At 41.7% G+C, this 27,975-nt stretch overlaps 2 protein-coding genes across 3 annotated transcripts in view; both read left to right on the top strand.

Moving 5' to 3' along the window:
• The first annotated feature begins 276 nt into the window (after positions 1-276).
• On the top strand, positions 277-2,217 carry LOC106610369 (uncharacterized). The gene is made up of 4 exons (XM_045722895.2): positions 277-369; positions 605-1,117; positions 1,361-1,783; positions 1,914-2,217. Exons 2-4 carry the CDS (start codon positions 645-647, stop codon positions 1,942-1,944), a joined length of 927 nt encoding a protein of 308 aa, XP_045578851.1. The 5' UTR covers positions 277-369; positions 605-644; the 3' UTR covers positions 1,945-2,217.
• A 3,124-nt stretch (positions 2,218-5,341) lies between these two features.
• The window catches only part of mtap (methylthioadenosine phosphorylase), a 28,071-nt gene continuing 5,437 nt past the window's right edge, over positions 5,342-27,975 (top strand). Inside the window, 6 exon segments of one of the 2 annotated variants that reach the window (NM_001140147.1) lie at positions 5,342-5,459; positions 15,279-15,365; positions 19,682-19,740; positions 20,318-20,485; positions 26,694-26,796; positions 27,281-27,520. In NM_001140147.1, coding sequence (NP_001133619.1) covers positions 5,394-5,459; positions 15,279-15,365; positions 19,682-19,740; positions 20,318-20,485; positions 26,694-26,796; positions 27,281-27,520 — 723 coding nt within the window. In that variant the 5' untranslated portion in view covers positions 5,342-5,393. 2 annotated transcript variants of the gene reach the window in all.

Below are 27,975 nucleotides of genomic sequence, written 5' to 3'. Positions count from 1 at the left end.
TAATAGTTTGATGTCTTCGCTACTTTTTTACAATGTAGAAAATAGTACAAATAAAGAAAAACCCTTGAATTACTAGGTGTGTCCAAACTTTTGACTGGTACTGTATAAAGACTAAAAACGTCAATGTATTTGTCGAAGGTGTCCGCATTGTAATTTTAAAACGCTCCAGAGGTCTTACTTCGGCATGACGTCTCACATATGTTTATAATCATGTACCCATTACACTAGATTCTAACGTGAGTGGGCGTGGTTTTTACTTACAAAGAAACAGAAAACCAAACGTTTTTCTCAAGAACCAGGAAATGAAACTTGAGTGGAAGGAAACCCTCACATACGGTATAACCCTGCATTCGTCTGTTAGTATAGCGGGTGAGAATAATGTTATTTGAAACATTAGACAAGCTAGCTGTCTTATAATTATTGTCAAATACTGTTTTGTTTACCAGTCTTCACTTGAGAATGTTATAATGCTATTCTAATACTATTGTAACACTGATTCTGGATACGTTGAATAGTTATTTAAACATTCCAATTTGCTTTAACGGTTCCAGCCTAAATAATTTGCAAAATGGCTAGGCCTTAAAAATAGTTTTTGGGATTACAGCTCATTTTTCAGAGGTGTATTCAGCTGCAGTTTGATTACTATGGCTTTGAAGGGGTACACCAAGCAGAAAAACAAAACAAATTCACCATACTACTTAGAGAACATTCTTGAGACCAATGAGCATCCAGAGGATCACAGAGAATATGTGATGTTCCACGGCACCACAAAAGAGGCTACAGAGTTGATAAAGAAGAATGGCTTCACACCATCAAGAGAAGAACTTGGGCTTGGTGTGTATGTCAGTCGAGACATCGGGAAAGCAATTGAATACCCCCTTGGTGTTTCCAACAATAAGAGAAGAGTACTAAAAGTCAGAGTGGATGTTGGGAAGGTTAAGATCATAGACCAGCAGGATCACCCCATGCAGAAGACCTGGCATACGGAGCATGGATATGACACCGCCTGGGTTCCCCCAGGGGTCAGTATGGTGCTGAGCAACCAACAGGGGAACTGTGTCTACGACCCAAAGAGAATCAAAGTCATGCAGGTCATGAAAGTGAAAGAAAACAACATGTAAGTATAAAATAAACTGTTGTAAAGCACTGCTAACTTTCTCTTGGTTTTACCTGTCATGAACAATTGAACTTCACAGCAGTCAATTGTGTTTTGAGCTTTCCATTGGCATTGTTTTATAGTCTATTTGTGGAGGGCTTACAAATTCGTTTGAGATATTTTGCCACAAATTTAAAATACTGCAACTGTAGAAGGTTGTACTTTTTATCACATTTCTGCAAAAACGGTCTCCCTGTCTTACAGATCTAGAAACCGTCATCTTCAGAGTGGAGTCACCCCTGAGGACAGCCACGTCTACGTGATGTATCATGGGACATCAAAACAGGCTGCAGTAGAAATACAGAGACATGGCTTCACACCATCTAAAGATGGCATGCTTGGTGCAGGTGTCTATGTCAGTCGAGACATCAGAAAAGCCATTAAATACCCCATTGGTGCCGATGACTCAGACAGGATGGTTCTGAAAGTAAAGGTAGATGTTGGCAAGGTTAAGATCATTGATGTGCAGGGTCACGACAGGCAATACGACTGGCACACACATGGGTATGACACTGCCTGGGTTCCACCTGGTGTTGACATGGTGCCGAGCAACCAACAGGAGAACTGTGTCTACGACCCAAAGAGAATCAAAGTCATGGCATTGCTGAAAGTGGCCATCTTGAAAAAGTATGTAATATTGAACTCCTCTCACCAATCACTAGATGGAAGTTTTCATTTTCCTAGAAGGCTTGCACTTGAAATATGTACTCCACTACTTGCAGGTTCTAACATGTTGTATTTGTTTCTCTATCCTCAGGTTAAACCCGTCACTGGAGGTTGAGTCTTGAAGGTGTATTCAAGGAGCATTACACTTCATGTTCATCGAGATAAGAGGATGTAGCATGCTGCTATAGCTACACATTCAATATTGCATAGGAAGAAGCTATATTTTGCCAAAGGCTTACTGATTATTGCCAATATTCCTACTGTATATGCAATTAATATAACCTTATCACATTTTTAAAAACGATTCAATGATATTCACTTGACGTAAACAAGGCGTGTATCAATGATCATAATTGTCTTCCTATAATAAATCTCAAATATACCTCTAAAAGTCACCAATTGTTTGAGTGTGTTCATTTCATCTGTAGCATCTTTACTGCGGAAACATTGGCAATATTTAGTCAATGTTGTGCGTCTGTCATAGGTTTATAAGGTGTCTTCCAGTTTGACGCTGGAGGCAGCTCAATGCTCACTACTGTTTGCAAAAGGTGTCAGCAGCTTTCAATGTCAGGTTTGTGGCATACTACTTAAATATTTTAATACTATAGGTGTATGGTTATGTATTTATTAGACTACCTCTATCTGTGTGGGATGGTTGCTTTTCACTTACATAGAGGTATCATGGTTCTACATTCTGATGGACTGCTGTGCTCTCTAGAGACAGAGTTATTTGTGGCAATTGTGCCCTCTATCCATCTCTATGTCTAGTGACGAGTGGAAACCTGGAAATGAAACCTAAGCACCGTAGTGAGTCGTCACTAGTTACCTCAGCCGCAAAGTCGTCAACCTCGCCTATTTCTTATTAAAGTGTGGTTCTAAACCTAACCCTAACCTTAACCCTAGCCGTAACCTCACTGTTAACCCTTGTGACTAACCCTAACCTTAAATGAAGACCAAAAAGCTCATTTTTCTTTTCATGCATTTGTGGCTGTGGCAGTGGTAACTAGTGGAAAGCACAGTTGCGAGATCAGTAAGAAGTACTGTTTCCTAAGCATACACAGTATAATAAACAACAGTCTTTATTAAACAGTCTTGTTATTGGACACTTAACTTAGATATATCAATCAATCCCTGTTTACAAAGTACATTTATATGTTAAGCATGATAATGTTACAACACTTGTAATATTACTGTAACAATAGTGATTCGGCATATTGTTATTGTATAAATATCACTATTTGGTGTAACAGTTTTAGCCAAAGGACTATTTAATATTACAATGTGTAATTGTGCATTGTATTGACTTATATTACAGCTCATCTCAGCAGAGGTGTATTCAGTTGCAGTTTGGTTACTAGCTTGTTGCTAACTCCCCACACTACATCAACTTTCTAGACAGCAACACACTTCCTGAAGACCAGACAGAATATGTGATGTTCCACATCACCACAACAGAGTTGATTAAGAACACTAAAGTGTTCTGGGAACTGGTGTCTACTTAGTTGGGACATTCTAAAAGCCATTGAAAACCCTCCTGGTGTCCCCTACTGGGAGAAAAGAGTACTTCAAGTCAGAGTGGATGTGGGGAAGGTTATTATCATAGAGGAGAAGAACCACCCCAAGCAGAAGACCTGGCACACTGTGCATGGCTATGCCACTGGCTGGGTACCACCTGAGGTTGGCATGGAAGAGGAAGACTGTGTCTACGACCCAAAGATAGTGAAAGGTCATGGAGATAACTGGAGAGAACTTGTAAGTATGAAAGACTGTTGAAATACATTGCAAACCATTTTTCTTGTCATTACCTGCGATGGTATGGGATGGTACGTGACAACTTCACAGTAGAGCAGTGATTCCATTTGGTGATGAGTTCTACAAAATCAGACAAACACACTCCAAAAACATGTAAATCATTTGCCTACAATTTTGAATAATGTATCCTACCTACGAATGCAATATCGTATATTTCAGCAATTGTCCTACAGATGTAAAAACAGCCATCTTAAGAGTAACGTCGCCCCAGAGTATAGACACATCTACGCCATGTATCATGGAACAACAAAACAACACGTCCAGGTGTCAAGCCTCAGTCGCAGTCCTAGAGCCTCAGGCCCTCTGGTAGAGGAGACAGAGAAAAGATGAGGGAGTTCATTTGACTTGAGGGGGAGAAAGAACCAGTGGAGGCAGCAACAAGCAGGTAGAAGGGGGCCAGGTGGGATTGGGCCAGGCACGTCTAGGAATCAGGACACCAACAGGCAGGTAGAAGGGGGCCAGGTGGGATTGGGCCAGGCACGTCTAGGAATCAGGACACCAACAGGCAGGTAGAAGGGGGCCAGGTGGGATTGGGCCAGGCACGTCTAGGAATCAGGCCAGGGTGTCCTCAGTTGCGGTCCAAGAGTCTCCATAAGGGGAGAAAGAGAAAAGATGAGGGTTAGTGAGAGCATGGCTAAAACCACAGTACACATCACAGTAGAGAATAATCAATGATGTTGCTGTGGACACTGGATAATCTGACACACACACCTGTTTGACCTCGCTGGGATACTGTAGGCCTATTTATGTTACTTTTCTGAGTCAATTCAGGTAGCATTCAACGTCCTGCGTTTGTGTTAACCATGACAGCCAGCATTGTAAATAAAGAGATGTGCAGAAAGATAATCAGCCTCTGTGTCTGTTGATCCTTTCCCCTAATGTATTTTTCATGTCAGCCAGGTCCATCTTTTCAAAGCAACACCATTTCATTAAATCTATAGTTGAGTAAAATAAGTCGTTTTGTTCTGGTCTCAAGATACTCCAGAAAATAGCTGTAAACATCGCCACACTCAGGCAGAAAACCGACTTTGTCTTGAATCCATCAATAGCCTAAGCCTAGGTGTTTGGAGACACATATTGTACAGTATATTATTACTTTCATTTTAAAATTAAATGACTAAAATCCAAGTAAGCTCTAAAGTTAATGGACCTATATTTTAAAATAAGATGATCTTTGAGAACTAACAATCACCAAAATAAAAGCTAAACAGTAAGGGAGAATCTAAAATTCTCCAAATTATGCATTAAGGAGTATATTTGTTATGGCATGGTTCCCATTGATTTTGATATAATGTTTGAGTCACTCAGATAGCATAAGCCATGAGAAAATGTGTAGAATTGCAGGAAATTTGCTTTAAAACTGCAACATTTTATTTCAGGCACATGGCAAATGGTGTAGTATAGCAGGACATTATCTTTACAACAGCTACATTTTGTCACTGTGACCAACAAGACATTTTATGTTGGCGACTGCACCATTGGCCACGTTCATGACCACACCCCTGCCGTGCCCACCACCTAAATTATGATCCAGAAAAACCCTGGGCAGAAGAACAAAACTCTCGCACACTCTGCAGCAAGCGCGATGCCACATCCTTAGTCCGCATGGTCCTAAAGCCCCCGCAGGAATTATTTTCGCCCATCAAACGGTTCGGGGCTAGACCAAACACATTCAGGGCTGCACCCCGGGAAGCCTACCCCTAACAACGCAGATGGCTTGGTTATACTCCACTTGTTCAAGAAGTGCCTATTGATCCAAATGGGAATGCAACCTGCTAGACTCAACTGTCTGCTCGGGTGGAGAGAGGACAAAACACGATTAAAGGTACAATCTGCAATATTCAAACGCCATTACCCAGTGCTTAATTTGGACCGGATCCTCTCCGTTTTGGACTGTGTTGTCCCGGAACCTAATTGGCTAGACCCGGTACCTCTAGTGGCATGAACACTTATTTGAACTTTTCTCGGAATTGATCAACGTTCATTCGATTTGCCTCTTCATTAATTCTCCTGCCGCAACAAACAAAAACGTATTGTGAAAAAGTTGATTTTCAGCCCGGGGCAAATATTCTAAGAGTTGATTTGGGTTGGGCCGGGTTTATGATTTGCCACATCCTTAGTCCATTGTAACCTATGTTTGAGACCAACGCTTGGCAGTGGCTGTGTGAGAAGCACGCCAGTATCTCTCACATAACTAGGATATTCGCTTTCCATGATCCCTCTCTGCTCTGATAGACATGAGCCTGCAACTCTCATCTCTCCAGTGTTGCAATTCAAAATGTTTTTCCTTATATAATTTTTCATTTATCCTTTATTTAACTAGGCAAGTCAGCTGAGAACAAATTCTTATTTACAATGACAGCCTACCGATGAACAGTGGGTTAACGGCCTTGTTCAGGGGCAGAATGACAGATTTTTACCATGTCAGCTCAGGGATTCGATCCAGCAACCTTTCGGTTACTGGCTTAATGCTCTCACCATTAGACTACCTGCCGCCCCGAATCATAGCCCCGTGAAGGGTTTTGAATGAACTGCAGCACCCCTGATAAATTGAAATACATTTGCCAAAGTTATAGAATTACTGCTGTCTGTTCAGAAATAAATTCAATAATTCAGAATACCCGACTACACCATGAGAAGGCCTATAATTTAGCAACAGAGGATCAATAGCTTTTTTATAGCCTATCTGTGGATTGTAGCCCAATAACACGGAATAAGAAATAGCAAGGAACAAGGAATAGAACAAGGAATAGCCTACAGTTGGGAACAAGCAGCAAATATGTCTGTGGGAAAAAAGCAGCATGTAGACAAAACAGGCCGTTCACAATATTTCAAATACAATGGAGGAAAAACACAGGTTGGAAAGCAAATGGCTCCTGCTGAAAAGAGAAGACTTATGCCATAGGCTACCAAAATATTTGATCGACTTCCAAATTTTGTTTTACAAGAGAGAGAGAGAGCGTGAGAGGTAGGCTTTTGGCATGCGCGCGTCGGCCATCACCAGCAAGTGAGCTGCGCATTATTGGGTGAGTTAGGGAAACTGAAAAGCATTTTTAGGACTATAATTTCCTCCTCATATTGTAGCCTACAACATGTGTCTCCACACACACAGGCCTGGGCTATTAATGGATTCAACACAAAGTCGTTTTTATTGATCTCAGATTCTCAGTTTGTCAGTGTTAAAGTAACCTGCCATTTCGATCATGTGTGTCGTATTAAAAAATATTCTGGCAAAGTCTCTAGTCATGTAAAATGAAGGAGAATTGCATGAAATGCATTTATGTAAGGCCAACATTTTCCCGGACATTATGCTACTAAAAATGTTCTCCATGTTTGCAACTTGTGTAAGTGCCTCTACTCTACTGCTCTATGCCACTAGCAAATATATGCATGCAATGCTTTATTATAAAGGACTTTTTTTGTATGCGTTCCTGTACTTCAGAACCTCCCCAGGTCACCCGACTGCAGTGCTCACTTTATGGCACCTCCCGATTTACAAATTAAGCACCCGTATTACCATAAATGGTCATAGTTTACAGCCCATATTGTACTGCAAATACCATATAGTGATTCAAGGGGATATTTCTATTTAACTAGGCAAGTCAGTTAAGAACACATTCTTATTTACAATGACGGCCTACCACGGCCAAACCCTAACTATGTGCACCACCCAATGGGACTCCCAATCACGACCAGTTGTGATACAGCCTGGATTTTGAACCAGGGTCTGTAGTGACACCTCTAGCACTGTGATGCAATGCCTTAGACCGCTGTGCCACTCGGGAGCCCTGGATCGGTATATCCACCATTTTTTTTTAAGTAGGCCTAATGATATACACTGAGTGTACAAAACATTAAGGACACCTTTCTAATATTGAGTTGCAACTCTCATCTCTCCAGTATTGCAGTTCATCATGTATTTCTTTGTATGTGTGTTTTGTGAGTCCACCAGATCAGAGGGAGTAGAGATGACCAGGGAAGTTCTCTTGATAAGTGCGTGAATTTGAAAATGTTCCTGTCCTACTAAGCATTCAAAATATAACAAGTACTTTTGGGTGTCAGGGAAAATATATGGAGAAGTACATTATTTTCTTTAGGAATGTAGTAAAGTAAAAGTTGTCAAAAAAAATTGAAATAATAAAGTAAAACACAGATACTCCAAATTACTTAATTAGTACTTTAAAGTATTTTTACTTAAGAACTTTACACCACTGATTCTTGCATTCTAAATAATAGGCTCTCTCACTATCTAGAACTGCCTGGCCAGCTTTCTGATGAACAGAATGGCTTTAGGAAAGCCAGAGCATGTATAGAACATATCTATACCACAGGAGGTTGGTGGCCCATTAATTTGGGAGGACTGGCTCATAATGGTTGGAGCGGAATAAGTGGAATGGTATGAAATACATCAAACACATGATTTCCATGTGTTCGATGCCATTCCATTAGATCTGTTTCAGACCTTATTATGAGCCGTCCTCCCCTCAGCAGCCTCCACTGATCTATACTGTCTAGAATTCAAGAGAGAGAATCAACTTCTGAATTAAAACTTCCTGTTTTATTGATTTTCTGAAGGCTTTTTATTGGGTGAATAGAGACCTTGCTTTTAGATACATTTAAATAGGAATTGATGGATTATTCTTTGACGCTATCAAAGCTCTTTATCTGACTCCAGTTGCCTGTATTTAGGTCAGTATCCTCAGGACTGGCTTGTTTCCAACCCCTTTACGGTGTAAAGCAGGGAGACACACTCTCGCCCACTTTATTTGCACTATATGCTAATGATTTAGCCCTACAAATCAAAAATGCTAAACTTGGTGTTGAAATTGCGGATATATTCCTGGGCATCTTGTTGTATGCTGATGTCATAGTTCTGCTTGCTTCCAGAATATGTAGAATATTGTTAATTTATGTAGTACTAAATCGACACTAGCGATGAATCAAGAGAAGACCCAGATTGTTCATTTCAGAAAGAAGGGCGTGCAGAGAAGTGGACACAACCTTTGTTTTGGCACAACCCCATTATTCTACACTGGGCTCTATAATTACCTTGGTTTCACACTGGATGAACACATGACCATTGAAGACGGCATTAGATCACTGGCAGAATCTGCATTTAGAACCTTGGGGTCGGTGTTTAAACAAAATGAAAATATGTAAGGATCTTGCTTACTTTCAGCTGTATACATGTTGTGGGTGTCCAGTGATGGACTATGCTGCTGGGATGTGGGATCCAATGTGCTTACTAACTGTAACAATGTTCAAAACAGAGCATTCTGTTTCTTGGAGTGTAACAAATTGACTGGGGTTGGGAACCATGTGTACCATGGAACATCTATGGAAAAAGACTGATAAATATGCCAGAACACAGAATCACTAAAAAAGTGTTAGACTGGGACCTTACTCATAACTTTCTGTGGGCTAGAGAATTGTTATACATTTTTTGGTGATATATTCAGGAACAAATTACTATGTGATTCACTAGGAACAATGGCCAGTCTGTGATTCACTAGGAACAATGGTCAGTTAATGTTTGGTGCAAACCTAAACTTAGAACGTACACTTCATGTACACCATTATGTCTGCCTGAACCTAACGAAAATCCGGCACCCTCCCTCTGGCTATATAGACGGGTAGATTTAACAGAGTGCCTGGAGAGGAGACAATGTGTCTGCTGTGTGATCTTGGCGAAAACAAAATCCATTTAGTGTTTTATTGTCCTCTGTATGTCGATCTAAGACATGTTGTGTTTTGTAAAAATGGTGATGATAACCCTGAAGTATTCTGGTTAGGGGACAAGCAGAGGCTTGAATTCTGTTTCAGACAGGGAGTATTTTAGATTGCTCAGTTTGTCCACAATGCCTGAATGAGAAGGAGAAATGTACTGTTTGTGTAGTGTGGCTAGATGGTAGCTGTATTGGGCATTGTTATTGTATGAGTATAATTTGTAAAATGTTATTTAGTTCTGTCTTTGTTTGGACACAGGTGGCCCACCCAAGACTTTTCTATGCAGGAAAAACCCTGCTGCTGTTAGTTATCATGATAGCAGTGCGTGTAGTAGCTTGTTTTCATCAAACTGGTGTGGTGAGATCTCTCGATCCGTTGGAAAATGGGCAGAGCTAGGCATGTTGCACTGGGACACGTTTTAATACAGAAAAATCATCTCATTCTATTTCTAAGTAGCAGCCATATCAATCAGAGAAACTATTTGTTCTCACTTTATAATAGAACAGTCAGATTTTTCTGCCTGGCTGTGGCGCTCTTTTCCTGAATTGTTAGGATTTTCTTGTGATCACAAACAAAACGACCTATTTTGCTCAAATAGATATAGTTAGTTTTCTTTGAAAAGGTGGACCTTGCTGAGAATAGAACATTCATTTTTCTGCCTGAGTCTGGAGCTGTTTACTGCTATTTTCTGGGTTATTTTATGACTAGAACAAAATTACTTATTTTACTCAACTAGAAATGGAAATAAAAGGTGTTTCTTTAAAAAGATGGCCCTGGCTGACATGGACTGTTCCCTCGCCTTTTTCTCCTTGTGGTTAACCATGGCTGTTGGTTATTTACCAGGTAACAAGAAGTGAAAACGAAACAACAACTGAAGCAATAGCTGGCTGTCATGGTTAACACAACCACAAGACATTGAATGCTACCTGAATTAACTCAGAAAAGTAACATAAATAGGCCTACTGTATCAGAGCAAGGTCAAACAGGTGTGTGTGTGTATGTGTGTGTGTGTGTGTGTGTGTGTGTGTGTGTGTGTGTGTGTGTGTGTGTGTGTCAGATTATCCAGTGTCCACAGAAACATTGTTGATTATTCTCTACGACCCAGTTCATGGTCTTAGCCATGCTCTCACTAACTCTCACTGACACCTGGACATACTGTACCTGGCCCAATCCCACCTGGCTCCCTTCTACCTGCTTGTTGATACCTCCACAGGTTCTTGCTCCCCCTCAATTCACTGATCCTTCTCCGCACACACACAGAAACCTGGATTCCATTACTTACCATGACATCTTTATGAAAAGCCATTTGACCATCTGACCAAGGCTCTCAAAAACTCAAAAGTAGAGCATTATACATGGAAAAGTTAGAGAAAATGGTGCCCTTTTTGGATGCCTTCCGCATGTTGAGCCCCGCCCTGCTTATCGTAAACCGTTTCTTCAGCCCATCCCCCCAGTTAAGCAAACGAAGGGGAGAGGCTGTGACTATAATTGATGTAGTGAATGACTTTTCTTGTCAATGACTTTATTTGATAAACTTCCTTTATTGTGTATGTGTGTCCCTTTTTGAAGGTCGAATAAAGCCAAGAAATCCCTCTGTTCATTGATGGAATATTCAGGAGGGGACTAAGCACACACCCCTGAGGGGCCCCCGTGTTGAGGGTCAGCGTGGCAGATGGGTAGTAATTTTTTTTTTATTATCTAATTTTAAAACATACAATCTACTTGCAGTGAAGCCGCTCAACATTTACATTACATTTAGTCCTCCAGCAGACACTCCCATCCAGAGCGACCCACAGGAGCAACCAGGCTCAAGCGCCCTGCCCAAGTCCACAAGGACCGAATCTCCACCAAGTCGTACTGAGGACCCAAACCAGCAACCTCTTGGCCATTGGCCCTAGCTCCCAATCATCAGGCCACCAACCATCCAAGATCCCCCCCACAGCCCCCCCCCCCCGCCACTCTCCAACCCCAAACCCCAAACCCCTCCCATCCCCCCCAAGACACCGTCCCCCTCCAACCCAACCAAAACCACCACCCACCCAATGCACCAACAAAAATAACTAAAGAGAAAAACTAAGAAAAAACTAAGAAAAACAACAGAAAACAACAATGCTAAAACAAAAGACCGAGGAAAACAAATATCTAAACAGCAAGGCCAACTGTATACGTTTGAGTGCATGTGTGGCACTATTTACTTGTGTGTATGTGTGGGTCCGTGTGTATGCATGTTTGAATGCGAGTGTGTGTATGCATGTGCAGATGGGTTGTTAATAGAGGTCGACCGATTAATCGGAATGGCCGATTTAATTAGGGACGATTTCAAGTTTTCATAACAATCGGTAATCGGTATTTCTGGCCGCCAATTAAAAAATAAAAAAAATAAAATGCCTTTTTTTATTATTTAAAAATAAAAATATATAATATTTTTTAACTAGGCAAGTCAGTTAAGAACACATTCTTATTTTCAATGACGACCTAGGAACGGTGGGTTAACTGCCTTGTTCAGGGGCAGAACGACAGATTTTTACCTTGTCAGCTTGGGGATTCAATCTTGCAACCTTACGGTTAACTAGTCCAACGCTCTAACCACCTGCTTTACATTGCACTCCACGAAGAGCCAGCCTGTTACGCGAATGCAGTAAGAAGCCAAGGTAAGTTGCTAGCTAGCATTAAACTTATCTTATAAAAAACAATCAATCAATCAATCATAATCACTAGTTAACTACACATGGTTGACGATATTACTAGTTTATCTAGCCTGTCCTGCGTTGCATATAATCGATGCGGTGCGCATTCGCGAAAAAGGACTGTCGTTGCTCCAATGTGTACCTAATCATAAACATCAATGTCTTTCTTAAAATCAATACACAAGTATATATTTTTAAACCTGCATATTTAGTTAATATTGCCTGCTAACATGAATTTATTTTAACTAGGGAAAATGTGTCACCTCTGCAACAGAGTCAGGGTATATGCAGCAGTTTGGGCCGCCTGACTCGTTGCGAACTGTGTGAATACTGTGTGAATACTATTTCTTCCTAACAAAGACAGCCAACTTCGCCAAATGGGGGATGACTTAACAAAAGCGCATTTGCGAAAAAAGCACAATCGTTGCACGACTGTACCCAACCATAAACATCAATGCCTTTATTAAAATCAATACACAGAAGTATATATTTTTAAACCTGCATATTTAGCTAAAAGAAATCCAGGGTAGCAGGCAATATTCACCAGGTGAAATTGTGTCAGTTCTCTTGCGTTCATTGCACGCAGAGTCAGGGTATATTCAACAGTTTGGGCCGCCTGGCTCGTTGCGAACTAATTTGCCAGAGTTTTACGTAATTATGACATAACATTGAAGGTTGTGCAATGTAACAGGAATATTTAAACTTGGGGATGCCACCCGTTAGATAAAATACGGAACGGTTCCGTATTTCACTGAAAAAATAAACTTTTTATTTTCTGTTGTTGATGTGTTCCTGGTTTGAGCCCAGGTAGGAGCGAGGAGAGGGACGGAAGCTATACTGTTACACTGGCAGTACTAAAGTGCCTATAAGAACATCCAATAGTCAAAGGTTTTTGAAATACAAATCGTATAGAGAGAAATAGTCCTATAATTCCTATAATAACTACAACCTAAAACTTCTTACCTGGTAATATTGAAGACTCATGTTAAAAGGAACCACCAGCTTTCATATGTTCTCATGTTCTGAGCAAGGAACTTAAACGTTAGCTTTTTTACATGGCACATATTGCACTTTTACTTTCTTCTCCAACACTTTTTTTTGCATTATTTAAACCAAATTGAACATGTTTCATTATTTATTTGAGGCTAAATTGATAGTATTTATGTATTATATTAAGTTAAAATAAGTGTTCATTCAGTATTGTTGTAATTGCCAGGTCGCAATTGTAAATGAGAACTTGTTCTCAACTTGCCTACCTGGTTAAATAAAGGTGAAATAAAAAAAAATTGTCATTATTACAAATAAAAAAAAAAAATGGCTGATTAATCGGTATTGGCTCTTTTTGGTCCTCCAATTATCGGTATCGGCGTTGAAAAATCATAATCGGTCGACCTCTAGTTGTTGCCTACCCTCACCACCTGGGGGTGGTCCGTCAAAGTTCAGGATCCAGTTGTAGAGGGAGGTATTCAGTCCCAGGGTCCCGAGCTTGAGTGGACTATGAATGCTGAGCTGTAGTCAATGAACAGCACTCACATAGGTATTCCTCTTGTCCAGGTGGGAGAGAGCAGTGTAGAGTGCAACAGAGATTGCATCATCTGTGGATCTGTTGGGGCGGTATGCGAATTGGAGTGGGTCCAGAGTGTCTGGGATGATGGTGTTGATATTCACCATTACTAGCCTTTCAACGCATTTCATGTTTACAGATGTGAGTGCTATGGGGTGATAGTTGTTTAGGAAGGCTGCCTTTGAGCTCTCAGGAACAATGGTGGTCTGCTTGATACATGCCAGCTGGTCTGAGCATGCTCTGAAAATGCACCCTGGTATTACATCTGTCCCAGCTGCCATGTGCATGTTAACCAATTATGTGTATAAACTCTGGATTGCTAATGTTATGTGTTGGCCATTGAGAGGCTTTGAAGCCACCGGTCGGCCATATTGGCTCTCACCAGTAGGAGCAGCCCTCCATTCTACAGTATTCAATTAAATGTTTCATGGACAAAATTACACGTATTTAATAAGTTTGTTGTTGTAGTGGGGGCAGTAACATTGGCAATCTCAAAAATTATACTTTAAGGAAAATGTTTTCATATATTTTGTCATGTTTTATTTTTATGTTTAACTCACATAATATAAAGTGTCTGTAATATAAAAAACGAATGTAGGCATTAATAGTTACTGTTCCCCGGGCGCGGATGACGTGATGTTGATTAATGCATCCCGCACCTCTCTGATTTAGAGGGGTTGGGTTAAATTCGGAAGAAACGTTTCAGTTGAATGCGTTCAGTTGTACAACTGACTAGGTATCGCGCTTTCCCTTGCACATAATGAATCCATTCCTGTGCTTCCAAAATATTTTTTTTTTTACAATCGTGGGTGAGTGCGGATGGTTTCAACACAGCGCCCCCTAACAGTCATCTAGTGTTTATAGAAATAATAACTTAATAATTGCCCCAATGGTACAAATAAAGTTTGTTTTATGGGTTAATTATAATGAATCTCAAAGTCTACAATCCATAACAAATTAGCCTCTAAAAGTTTCCTGACATTGTTTGAGTGAGAGTATTGTTCTGATACGAGAGACTAACGGTACGCTAAGTACACGTACTGTACAAATCATCGTATGACATAGGAGGAAGTGAAGGCAGCAGTTGCAAGCTATAGTAATTTAGCCAGCTAATCTCAGATAAAAAAAATAATAATTGTCGAGCAGATATGTCAGCAAGCATGCAAATTAAGGTAATAACGTTCTCTTGTAGAATTTTTTTTTGACTTCTCGTGACATTATGCACTAGCTAGAATGTTACAATTCTACAGCCTTATACACGTGTCACATTATGCTAGCTATTAGCTACCCAGGATATAGCTAGTTCGCTAGCTAGCTATATCTACATGGACAACGTTAAACTCAAATGTCTCAAGTATAAACTTTACAGTTTGCAGAACTATTCAGTGTACTAGCAGCCAGCTAACATCATGCTAGTAGGCATCCGCCAGCAGTCAAACTGTATCACGTATAAACTTTACAGCTTGCAGAACTATTCAGTGTACTAGCAGCTAGCTAAAATCATGCTAGTAGGCATCCGCTAGCAGTCGAACTGTATCACGTATTTCACCATAGATAGCTACTGTAGAATGGTCATTGACATTATTCCGATGCACCTACCTAGCTATTAATTTATGTGACAGGTCATAGTCAAGAGTGTGATTAATGACATGTATATTCTTGCTAGATTGGAATCATTGGAGGCTCTGGCCTTGATGACCCAGACATATTGGAGGGAAGGACCGAGAAATATGTAGACACACCTTATGGAAAGGTAAGTTCAAATTCTAAATATCCTATGTGGTAGGCAGGCTGTCTCTGCTATGAACAAACAATCATGTGCACCTTTGAATGACGCACGATACCGAAATCGCCGCCATTTTCTGGTTGCTAAAATTCAAATAGTTCTCCTAATTTCAGTGTGACAAAACTAGCATGTATAATGTTGAGAATCATTGTACCATCCAAACCGCTGTGAAATATATTTTCCATAACCAAACATTTATTTTCAGCTGTTTTGAAACTGGTGTACAACGCCGAAGTAAAAGACTCAAACGAAATGTAAACTCGGGAAGCATAGAAATAGAACGGATGTACCGCTTCTTAGACTTGGTTTCAATGAGAATGACAGATCCATTTATATGTGAATTTGGTTGGGTAGCACAACAATTACATATTGCAGCTTTAAAATGACAAGCGCCACCAATCTTAGTCCTGAATGTGGCAATGCTTTCCATTGTGTACAGCATAGCCATTACTAGCCTAATATTGGACGAAAGGAGCCTAACATTACTCCATGGGCCAAGGACCTTGTCAGGGTTCCCCAACTGGCAGGCCGAATTTAGCCCTTGGGCTAAATTAGTAATTAATTAGTAATGTTACGCTCTGAGCAACAATAAAAAGGTTTGAAATGATGTTGTAATCAAATATTATATGTTTGGGCTTCTTGCGGTCAATTTGCAGTCTACAAATGATCTGTACTTAAAGGGAAAGGACATGCCTAGTCAGTTGCACAACTGAATGCATTCAACCGAAATGTCTTTCTCATTTAACCCAACCCCTCTGAATCAGACGCCCACTTCATCGGCGCCCAGGGAATTTTTTTGTTGTTTGGGGTTAACTGCCTTGCTCAAGGGCAGAACGGAAGACTTTTCAACCTTGTTGGCATGGGATTTCAAACAACAACCTTTCGGTTACTGGTCCAACGCGCTTAACCGCTAGGCTACCTGCCGCGGTTATGTTCTGGCCCCCTGGCCATCCGCTAAAGAAAGAAATTGGCCCGCGGCTTGATCTAGTTGATGGTCCCTGATATACATGTTCTGTTTAAAGGGCGAATTAGCCCTGGAAGCAAAAACAGCTAAATACGCCATCTAAATGTGAGCAAAGGAAAGCCCCCCGGCCAAACCCTTCCCTAACCCGGATGGCGCTGGGACAACTGTGCGCCTCCCTATGGGGCTCCCTGGCTGTGACACAGCCTGGGATTGAAATGTCGGTTAAAACGGTCTACAGTAAGTGTATATTTTCCATTTGTGAAGTCATTTTGATGTGATATGAAAGTAGAGTGATTTATGTTCCTGTAAGCGTACCGCAATTGAGCCTCCCGAGTCTTAGATTGCTGCGCCACTCGGGAGGCTCAATTGCGGTATGGTTCTAGAAACATAAATCCCTCTACTTTCATGTCACATGAAAATCTACACTTACTGTTTTAACACAGTTGCAGCAGACAGTATTTTTCAGTGACAGCACATTTGTGGTGTCTGTCTTCCATTTACACACAGGTGTTCGGAGACACCGATAGTTAATTAGCACAGGTAGTCCACTCTGTCTTCTCTGTTTTCAGTAAACATGGAAATATAGCCGTGTGTATAAAGTCATGTATCAATATAACCTTTTTGTTTTATGCTTCCAAAACCGTAGCACAAGCAATGCGTGTTAATGTTCAGACCGAGCGTAGTGGCTCTTAACAAAACTCCCCTCTACATAAGATGCCTTCGTCCAGTGATTCTTACGTGTAATGGAACTGAAAGTCATTACACACGTCATTGGCTATCTAGTGTGCGTAACTCTTAACCTCTTTTGGGCAGGTGGGATGCTACCGTCCCACCCACGGTTCACACTATTCAACAGCCAGTGAAAAATCAGAGCGCCAAATTCAAAACCACAAAATGTCATAATTCAAAGTTCTCAAACATATGACTATTTTACACCATTTTAAAGATACACATCTCCTTAATGTAACCACATTGTCCGATTTCAAAAAGGCTTTACGGCGAAAGCATAAAGTTAGATTATGTTAGGACAGTTCCAACACAAGAAAAAGCACACCGCCATTTTCCTAGCAAGGACAGGTGTCACAAATACCAGAAATTCAGCTAAAATTATGCACTAACCTTTGACGATCTTCATCAGATGACACTCCTAGGACATCATGTTACACAATGCATGCATTTTTTTGTTCGATCAAATTGATATTTATATCCAAAAACAGCATTTTACATTGGCGCGTGATATTCAGAAAATATTTTGCCTCCAATACTGCCGGTGAATCAGCACAACAATTTACAAAAATACTCATCATAAACGTTAATAAAATATTAAACTGTTATTCAAAAAATTATAGATGAACATCTCCTTTATGCAACTGCTGTGACAGATAAAAAAAAAAAAAGCTTCACGGGGAAAGCACACTTTGCAATAATCTGAGTTCTGTGCTCAGAAAAATACACTAGGCAATACAGATACCCGCCATTTTGGAGTTATCTAAAATCATAAATAGCATTAGAAATATTCACTTACCTTTGATCTTCATCAAAAGGCACTTTCAGGAGTTCCCAGGTCCACCATAAATGTTGTTTTGTTCGATAAAGTCCATAATTTATGTCCAAATAGCTCCTTGTTGTTAGCGCGTTCAGTAAGCTACTCCAAGTGTAGGAAGCGCGGCCAAAATGTCACGATGAAAAGTCAAAAGTTCTATTTACGTTCGTTCAAACATGTCAAACGTTGTATAGCATCAATCTTTAGGGCCTTTTTCACTTAGAACTTCAATAATATTCCAACCGGACGATTCCGATGTCTTGAAAAACGTTTTGGAACACAGCTAACTCTCACGTGAACGTGCGCCAATGAACGCCAGTGCTTTCCTGAGTCAACAACTTCCAACTTCCTCTGTTCATCATAGACGCCTCAAACAACTTTCTAAAGACTGTTGACATCTAGTGGAAGCCTTAGGAAGTGTAAAATGAACCCTAAGTCAATGTGTGTTCGATAGGCAAGGACTTGAAAGGACTACAAGCACCAGAATTCCCACTTCCTGGTTAGATTTTTCTCTGGTTTTTGCCTGCCATATGAGTTCTGTTATACTCACAGACATCATTCAAACAGTTTTAGAAACTTCAGAGTGTTTTCTATCCAAATCTACTAATAATATGCATATTCTAGTTCCTGGGCCCGAGTAGTAGGCCGTTTAATTTGGGTACGTTTTTCATCTGGCCGTGAAAATACTGCCCCCTACCATAGAGAAGTTAAGGAAGTGTAGTTTGTCAACTGGAGGCACACACAGTGTGTTGATACTGTGCAAAACTTATACAAAATGTGTAGCTTTTTTATTTGAACGATTTCTCTTGCTGTTATGAAATATAAGGAGAATATCGGCATAGGTTTCGAAAACCAGTTTGAAAGTGATGTTTGACTTTTCTGAACGTTAAAACACAGCGACTATAGTTCACATAGCGCAAAATGTGGACAAATGTAACCGAGAAGGGTTTTCCAGAGCTACATAGCCACTCACATTTACATAAAACAAAATGTCCCTTGTCTCACGATTGTTGTTAAAAATTATATTTGAATTTACGCTGCCGATTGTCCATGGGGTTGGTCCTTCAGCTGGTCAAACTTTTTGACAAAATATCCACTGGAAAGTATTCATAAACAGACTTCAAAACAGGGGTCTCAGAGAATGTGTGCGGCAATCAAGATGTTTGCTCATGCATGCATGTTAACCAAAGTCTTGCAGGTGTTTACATGGTTTTGCGCATGTGCCAGGGGTTTGAAATTTCAACGGCAGTAGCCAGTTATAACATTTTGACCAGCTGAAGCACCAACCGCACAGATAACCAGTAGGATTATGGAAAACATATTTCACAGGGTTTAGATGCTACAATGATTCTCTACACTATACATGGCTTGTTTTGCCACAAACTAAAATTAGGCAAATTATTAGAATTTTAGCAACCAGGAAATGGCGGTGTGATTTCCGCATAGTGCATCTTTAAACTTAGAATTGTTTACTTGACTTTTATACTCCAATAAATTGACTCCTTAAAATAATTTAGTCTGTCAAGTTTGCCACCGGCGTGCTGCCCTAGGGAAGTAAAGCGGAAGTCGAATCCATCACTTCCGTTGTTTGGCTGTGTCCATAACAACATTTTGAAAATGAGGTGGATAGCAATAATTAGTGTAACAGTCTGGTTTATTAGGCAACACCAATCTCTGCGTTCCAGTGTAATACCAATCTTTTTTACCAGCTGAAAACTGTGCCTTAGATTCTACCTAATGACATCTCTTCTCTTTTCCCCCTGGCAACCCAACCAGCCTTCAGATGCCCTTATAATGGGGAAGATCAAAAATGTTGAATGTGTGCTCCTTGCAAGGTAAGCGGTGGAATGAATTGGAGAATCTCAATTGCATTCTCTTCGTGTCCTCTCTCCTCGCCTCCTCAAAACCCATTGGAGGAGGATGAGGTGAGGAGAGGGTACGCAATTGAGATTCACCCGTAGAGAGATGAACTCCACCTATTTCTTATGCATTTGCGCCATCTAGTGGCTGTGCGTTGCAATTGTAAAACATATTTGACATTACTCTCTTCTCCAACACCTGATAGGCTAAACATTCCCCCAATACCAAATCCACCACTAGCCCTCTAACTTATGTAGATGTCTAATAATCAGATAGGTGTACTTAGAATGATTTAAAAAAAACAGCTTGCCCTTTTTATAAGTGGAGTTTGTAAACATATTGCTTATCCTACACATACAAATCCTTTCAGAGATACAGAAGTTTCATTTACATTTACGTCATTTAGCAGACACTCTTATCCAGAGCGACTTACAAAGTTTCCTAGGGGATTAGGTGCTATATGAGTCGATTTAGAGATTCATTTTCAGCCTTTTCACTGTCCTTCGGTAAACACTGAGAACTATTCACACTCCCCATCATACTGGTCCCTAGGCATGGGAGACAGCACACCATCATGCCAACCGACGTCAACTACCAGGCTAACATCTGGGCGTTGCGAGAGGAGGGCTGCACACATCTCCTGGTCACCACGGCCTGTGGTTCCCTCCGGGAAGAGATCCAACCAGGAGACATCGTCATCATTGACCAGTTCATAGACAGGTGAGTGCCAGAGTTTCCTAGGCCTGGAATCCAGGACTCACCGAAGGTTGAATCCATGATTGAAATGAGAATGAAAGCAGTCTGTTGGACATGGGGGTTTGCCAGTGGTTAGTTCAGTTGTCTATTGAGTGAGTCCAAATCCAATGCTTCCCTGGTATATGTACTGTTATGTACACTGAACAAAAATATAAACGCAACATATAAAGTGTTGGTCCCATGTTTCATGAGCTGAAATAAAAAATCTCATTGTCCCTACGCAACAAAAAGCTTATTCCTCTCAAATTTTGTGCACAAATTTGGTTACATTCCTGTTCTCCTTAGCCAAGATAATCTGCAGGAATATCCACCAGAGCTGTTGCCAGAGAATCGAATGGTAGTTTCTCTACCATAAGCTGCTTCCAACTTCGTTTTAGAGAATTTGGCAGTACGTCCAACCGGCCTCAGAAATGCAGACCACATGTAACCACACCAGCCCACGCTGGGCCTGGCTGCCAAGTGGGTGGGCCTATTCCCTCCAAGGCTCACTCATGGCTGCACCCCTGCCCAGTCATGTGAAATCCATAGATTAGGGCCTAATGAATTTATTTCAATTGACTGATTCCCTTATGAACTGTAACTCAGTAAGATCTTTGAAATTGTTGCATGTTGCGTTTTTATATTTTTGTTCAGTATAGATATGGAGTAAAAGTCAAACATAGCCTATCTGTAAATGCTATCAATTGATAAGTCTAGATATGGTTTAGGTTTCTACCTACTACATACCTGATGGAGTATAAATAGAACGGTACATGTGTCATGGCAAACAGAATGTTTGTAAAGCCATGGGGGTAGAATTACAGTAGGAATGAGAAGTCATCAAGCGAGAATCTCAGTTATTTGAAGAATTATTCCCAAGTCACCATCTGTGAAATGGGCCGGTCCGGCTCAGACAAGGATTTCTTCATCTTTCTTCTGTTTAAGTTCAGACAGTGCGACATCTATCTCAACTGATAACATTCACAAGAACTTGCAAGTTGTCCATTATTTTTTCCCTTCCAAACAGTGACTGATGCTGAGTGTGTGTACAGTATTCCAGCCTGGGGCAAGGCAACAACAAAGGCAACGGTGTCAAACAGAAACAGATGGTGGCATCCAGGCTCACATTACTCATCTCTGAAGACCACGTTCTCTGACTGGTATTTCTGATAGTCAACGACTCAACTATCATCCCACTCTCATTTCCTCATTCCCTAAGAGAACCAATAAGAGAAGGAAAGGGATTGTGTCTCATGATTGGTGGAATGGTGACGCTCTGAAACGGACTCTCCACTGAGGGCCCGGGACTTGTCTGTGTGGCGGAGTACAGCTGCCACGTGTGTCACGTTGTGGCTAGAGCTGCGTCCTGAGAGGAAACCAACACTTTTTTTTTTTAAAGAACCGACAGGACTTGTTTTAAGGGCTGCTGGTTTGAAACGGGGGTTTCCGTTTTTTTTTTTTTTCAATATGTGGTTTTCTAGTTTCTTGTGAATGAGGAGGACAGTGAGAGGTTTTGAATGAACTGAGACCTAGGATCTGATGAGGTCGTTCTGTTGACTGGCTGTTTGATACCTTTTTGTAGGAAGTGCTTGTATTACCTGAAGCGTTGTGGAATGTGCTTAGGGCGTGAATTGTGACATACCGGAAGTTCAGTGGGTCTATCCTCCATGTCGTAGCTGTGTATAAGGTTCGGCTGTGTTTGAGTGAAAGCGATGAACTCGAGAAATAGACCTAGGTGGAAGGTATTTGATCTCATCTGAATAAGGATGCAGTGAGGGGATCACGGGGAGTAAAACCATCACGACTGTTCAGTTTTGAATGTCATCACCTTTGTCAGTCTATGGGAATACATTTCAGTAACAGGTTGTTTTAATACTTCAGCGTGAATCATGTTCCCCACGGTTAGGATGGACCTCTGGACGGCCTTCAGTTGAGCAGCATTGTTTAGTAAACTGTCCAGATATGATATCATTTCAGCTCTAGGCCCGGACAGGCAACAGCAGGGTCCCAACAGTCAGCAAAGCTGATTAGCATCTTGTTACTGTACATAAGTAGGCCTACACCACACCTAGGAATCAACACACCATTCACAAGTGTATCCTCTCTGGCCGTTCTCAGTTTCATTAATAATGAAACAGAAATTAGACGCAGCAAGTTCTCAGTAAGTTTGTCAGAAGTCTCTGTGGGATGATTCCCAGTTGAAGAATTCCCTCCGTGCTTGTTCCCTCCTGGTTCAAGGAATGCTCCAACCAGGATTTCAGAACTCTATTACTAGTAGAGAGAACTGGGCACCAAACAACTTCAAATTCAGCACGTTTTATCAGTGCTACAACTGATGGCCATCACATCTGTTTTGGGAAGCAACATTTCCAGATAGACTATTCTTTCTAAAGTGCACAAGCGTTCATTGTTTTGATTGGATGGTATTTTTTAGGACGATTATCCAATGTGTTTGTCTTAGCAAAGAAATACTGAATAAATGTAAGAAATAATGCATGCTCACCTATTCCCCCCCCCATCTCTAGATTCCAAGTTACCACACACAACTCTACCCATTATTCTATCAGAGTGGAACATAACTCCTCTCATTGTCCTGAGGGTGCGTTATTGAATTGAATTGTCAGTAGAATTCTATGCAATGGACCGTAAATTGAGAATGTGTTCGAGGCAGACTTGTTGATTGAGAGTGCAGTGCACACAAACAGCTGTCTCCAAGCTCTGTCCGTTGTCCGGTAAGTCAAAACGTAGCGCCTTGAATGAGAAGTAACTGATCATTTCTGCACCCCTCCCTCGGGATTGACACCTGACATTGACTCCACATCCTCTGTACCTGACATTGACTCCACATCCTCTGTACCTGACATTGACTCCACATCCTCTGTACCTGACATTGACTCCACATCCTCTGTACCTGACATTGACTCCACATCCTCTGTACCTGACATTGACTCCACATCCTCTGTGCCTGACACCTGACATTAACTCCACTTCCTCTGTGCCTGACACCTGACATTGACTCCACATCCTCTGTGCCTGACATCTGACTTTGACTCCACTTCCTCTGTGCGGCTCTCAGAGAAGCTATTCGTCATCACCTCCAATCCACCCATATGTGTTGTCTATTGATAGCCTACTGTTACAACAAGCAGGGGCAGTCTCTGTTGGGCAGAATGGGGAACTAACATGTTAGGACTTGTTCAGTCTTGTCCCGCTGCGAAGCATGTGACCCATCCGGCATATTTCTGAAGGGTTTACTTGATGATTATCTTAGTCAGTGAGTTTTTATTTGTTTTGCCCCCTGCTCCCATTCCTAACACTGTTGGCCTGTCTAGGTTAGCTAGGGTTTCTCTGCTCCGCCGGTCTGCTGTGAGCATTAACGGATCACCAAGCCTCAAAGACAGTCTCTGGTCTCCCCAGTTCTCTCTCTCCCTCACCACTGGAGCTTTGCACCACATTACAGTATGTGGTACTGGACAGCTGATGTGTAGTGCTAAGACGAGGTATATTTTCCAAACTACAATGAGTGAGCGATACAACACGTAGCCTAATTATAGTCTCTCTGCTTTAACTGACAGTAGCCAATGTTCCTCCTCGGGAGACTTGTTGACATTGACAACAGTAGGTTATTTCTCAAACGTGGCATTTCTGGAATATTCTACGTTTTAGTTGGGTGGGGAAGGAGGGGTGGGTCACTACACATTTCCTGTATAGAATGGTTCTGGAATGCTATGCTGCCTCAGCATTTCTGGAATGTAAGGTCACTCTGTTTGGTAAACAAACCACACCGTTTTAGTAGTCGGCTCATGCGCACTCACTCTGACTACGATATACCGGTTCTTCTCTCAATGTTCTCTGTAACCGCTGATTTACTCTGTTGATGATGTGGACACTGGAGAGACCTGTTGGCAGAGCTTCACTGAGCTCTCACTGTGACACCCAAAGCAGAAATGGGTCATTGTCTGTGTTGTGTAACTTCAAGCCTCAGTAAGAAATGTCCCAGGCCATCTCCATTTACTGGTGTGACCAAATGACTCATTGGCTCGTGTCAGTGTCCGTACAGTCTAAATATGTGTTCCTCCTGTCAGTGTCCGTACAGTCTAAATACGTGTTTCTCCTGTCAGTGTCCCTACAGCCTAAATATTTCCTAGTAACATGAGGACAAGGAGTTGTCTTTCTAAGCTTGCCTTTTCTCAGTGTAACGTTTAGGCGGTAGGTAGCTTCAGGGCCCGGGGTAGCACCTCGCAGCAGACAGTTTCTGGACTTGCTCATTTGAGCAGAGACTGGGTAGAGAGAGAGAATGTGTGTGAGGGAGGGGCATGTAGAATTGGCATGTTGCCTGGGTGGAACCCTGACTCAGCGCTACAGCTCTGGAATCTGGAGGGCAGCTGCCTGTCGGCATGGCGACAAATGTTAAATGCTGGCTCAGCCCATCCTCACCACCCCTTGAAGTATGAAATGCATAACCATGGTAGCAATTGAAATGAAACAGTTGAAAGATTATGGGGAAAGGATTAGACCAAAGTTGAGGACACAACCGTTCTCCTGACACGAGACTGAATCCAGACATTACACTGTTGATGTCACGTGCGTTTTACATTTACTGTACTTTTCGCCACATTTGTTGATAACGAAATCTGATCATATTCTGGATACATTCAGTAACATAAGAATATTCCTGGAAAATGTGGGGTAGGTGTAACATAAGACAACAACAAAAAATGACAAGAGTTTGAGTGAGCGGACTAACTGGTTTCTCCAAGTGGACACACACCTTTCCAAAGTGTACACAGTTCATATGTAATTTCAATGCACTTTATGACAAGTCTGTTGAGCTCTTCTAGCTGTGCTGTTGAGGAACTAGAGCAAGCACACTTGTTTTGAACTCAGCCCTGCATCCCCGCCATCACACAACTACTGTTTACGCAATCAGAAAACGGCCCGTTTATAAATCGCATCTGGGACAGGTGGCCATCATTTAAAAGCCGTTCTATTGCCAACGTGGCTAGCTAAGTTATAACATAGGATCTTACAACTGTACATCAAACATTGTGGTCATAAACGTTGACACTGTAGATGACTTGATTTTTATGATATGGACATGTGAAGTGATTTTCATGATATGGACATGTGAAGTGATTTTTATGATATGGACATGTGAAGTGATGTTTATGATATGGACATGTGAAGTGATGTTTATGATATGGACATGTGAAGTGCACATTTGGATGGGTGTTTGGATTGCTTGTATGACATCAAAGCGGTATTTATTATAATCCTCAACGTCTCATCTTTCAAAATACATTGAGTTCTCTTATCTACACCATTTCCCTCACTCAGACAACAAAACATTTTGCAAAAGTTTCCCAATTAGCAGGAGGTATGGGGACAACTTATTGTCGCGTGTCAGTCAAACCCATACAGTGCTGAGCTCCGATGCCATTTTATAGCATCTTACTTGTATAGCCACTCTGATCTAATTTAGGCATTTGTCAGTGTCCAAATCTGCAATTTTCAATCTGTATACGGGTGTGAGTGTAAAGGGTTAATAACTAGCCTCCTCCTCATAAGGGTTTTGGGGGGATTCCATGCAGTAATTTCCAGATTTAGTCCACATTGCTAAACAGTTTGGCTCGTTTCAATGTATCCAGCCATGAAATATTTTATTCTCAGTTTCTATGGGGATCTGTTTGTCATTTGTATTGTGAGGGCCAGCTGTTGCAAAGCACTGGCATGTTATTAAAAGACCCTGATCATTCAGCATGTATTAGTCATTGTGATGATGACTACTTGTGGCTGAGAATCACTTTGTTTTCGCTACAGTGACAGGATGAAGGCCTTTCACATTCAGACACCGTTTTTGCCACATTGCACAACTCAAACCTTGAAAGAGAGAAGAATACCAACATTTGCCATAGAATTTAGTCACTCTGGGCCCAACCTTTAAGAATGTAGTCTATTTATAGCATCTTAGAATGCATTTGATAAAGTATTTTGTGCACTGCGAGGAAACTAAAGTCAGACACGAAGTAAAGTGCTAAACGGAAGAGAGAAGTTCTCATTTTTATCACCAGAATAACTGCCAGCAGGTACGTTGTTCTTGTTTTGCCCCTGAGTCAGACGAGCCATGGTAACAGAGTTGCTGAACCCAACCCTTGTCACTGACCTATCATTTCCTGTGTGTCCTCCCTCCCAGGACGACAAAGAGGGCCCAGACGCTGTACGACGGGCGGCCCACCAGTCCTCCAGGCGTGTCTCACATCCCCATGGCTGAGCCCTTCTGCACCCGGACCAGGGAGGTCAGTGTCCACGGCCCCGTTCCAATTCAACCACTAGCACCTAGACCGGTGTCTGTGGCCTGGTTCCAAATCAACCCCCGCCACTACAATGTAAATGTTGTAGTGGCGGGTGTTGCCTGTTGGGGAGTGAGTGAATGTTATGTCATTGGAATACAGGATGCTCGTGAGGGGAGTACGGCTCATAAATGGCTGGAACGGAGTAAATGGAATGGTATCAAATACCTGGAAACCATGGAAACTGTTTGATACTGTTCCATTTATTCCGTTCCAGCCATTACTATGAGCCTGTCCTTCCATTGTAAGGTGCTACCAGCCGCCTGTGCATTGGAACTTTTTGTTGCTGTGTTTGGTGTGTCGTGAGGCTTAGTTACAGTTATTTCCTTCTTTCTAAGTGTTCATAAAACACAAAAACATGGGCGTTGACAGAAACACTGACCACTCTGTCCTAGAAAATGGCGTCACGCCTCTCCCTCCCCATGCCCAGGTGCTGCTGGAGGTGGCGCGCGGCCTGGGGGTGAAGTGCCACCCGCAGGGTACGGTGCTCACCATCGAGGGCCCTCGCTTCTCCTCGCGCGCCGAGAGCCTGATGTTCCGCCAGTGGGGGGCCGACGTTATTAACATGACCAGCGTGCCCGAGGTGGTCCTCGCCAAGGAGGCGGGCCTTTGCTACGCCAGCATAGCCATGGCCACCGACTACGACTGCTGGAAGGAGCATGAGGAGGCTGTGAGTTTTTTTTTTTTTTGTTATGTGTGGAAATTCCCTCCCCATCGTTTTTTTTTTATTGATTGTATGCTAATGAAGGTCTTGCGACCGAAAGCTTAGCCTTATTCAATGAAATGTGTGCATTGATCCTGAGTGCGTGGAGACTTTATTCCAATACATATTTTATTGATAGGAAAGTTAATATGAGAGGACAGGTAAGACAGGAGGAGAGTATCAAACACGCAGTGGGATGGATACGCGTCGACGCCCAACGCCGACAGTGGCGTGCAGCCGCTTGTCAGCAACCCAGGCCACAGGGAAGAAGCTTTTACACAAGTGTCTGTGAGGTTCTGTAACTGTTTCGAGGAGAGATGTTTTGGAATGTCCTCAATTTTCATTTCCACCACAACACAGGTTATCTGGAAAATTGTTATGCAATGGACCCGTTTCACTGAGATGACGCATTCATGTACTGC

This window comes from Salmo salar, chromosome 08 (genome assembly GCF_965601325.2).
Source record: "Salmo salar chromosome 08, fSalSal1, whole genome shotgun sequence".
Classification (NCBI taxonomy): Eukaryota; Metazoa; Chordata; class Actinopteri; order Salmoniformes; family Salmonidae; genus Salmo; species Salmo salar.
This window is presented reverse-complemented; position numbering and strand designations above follow the sequence as displayed.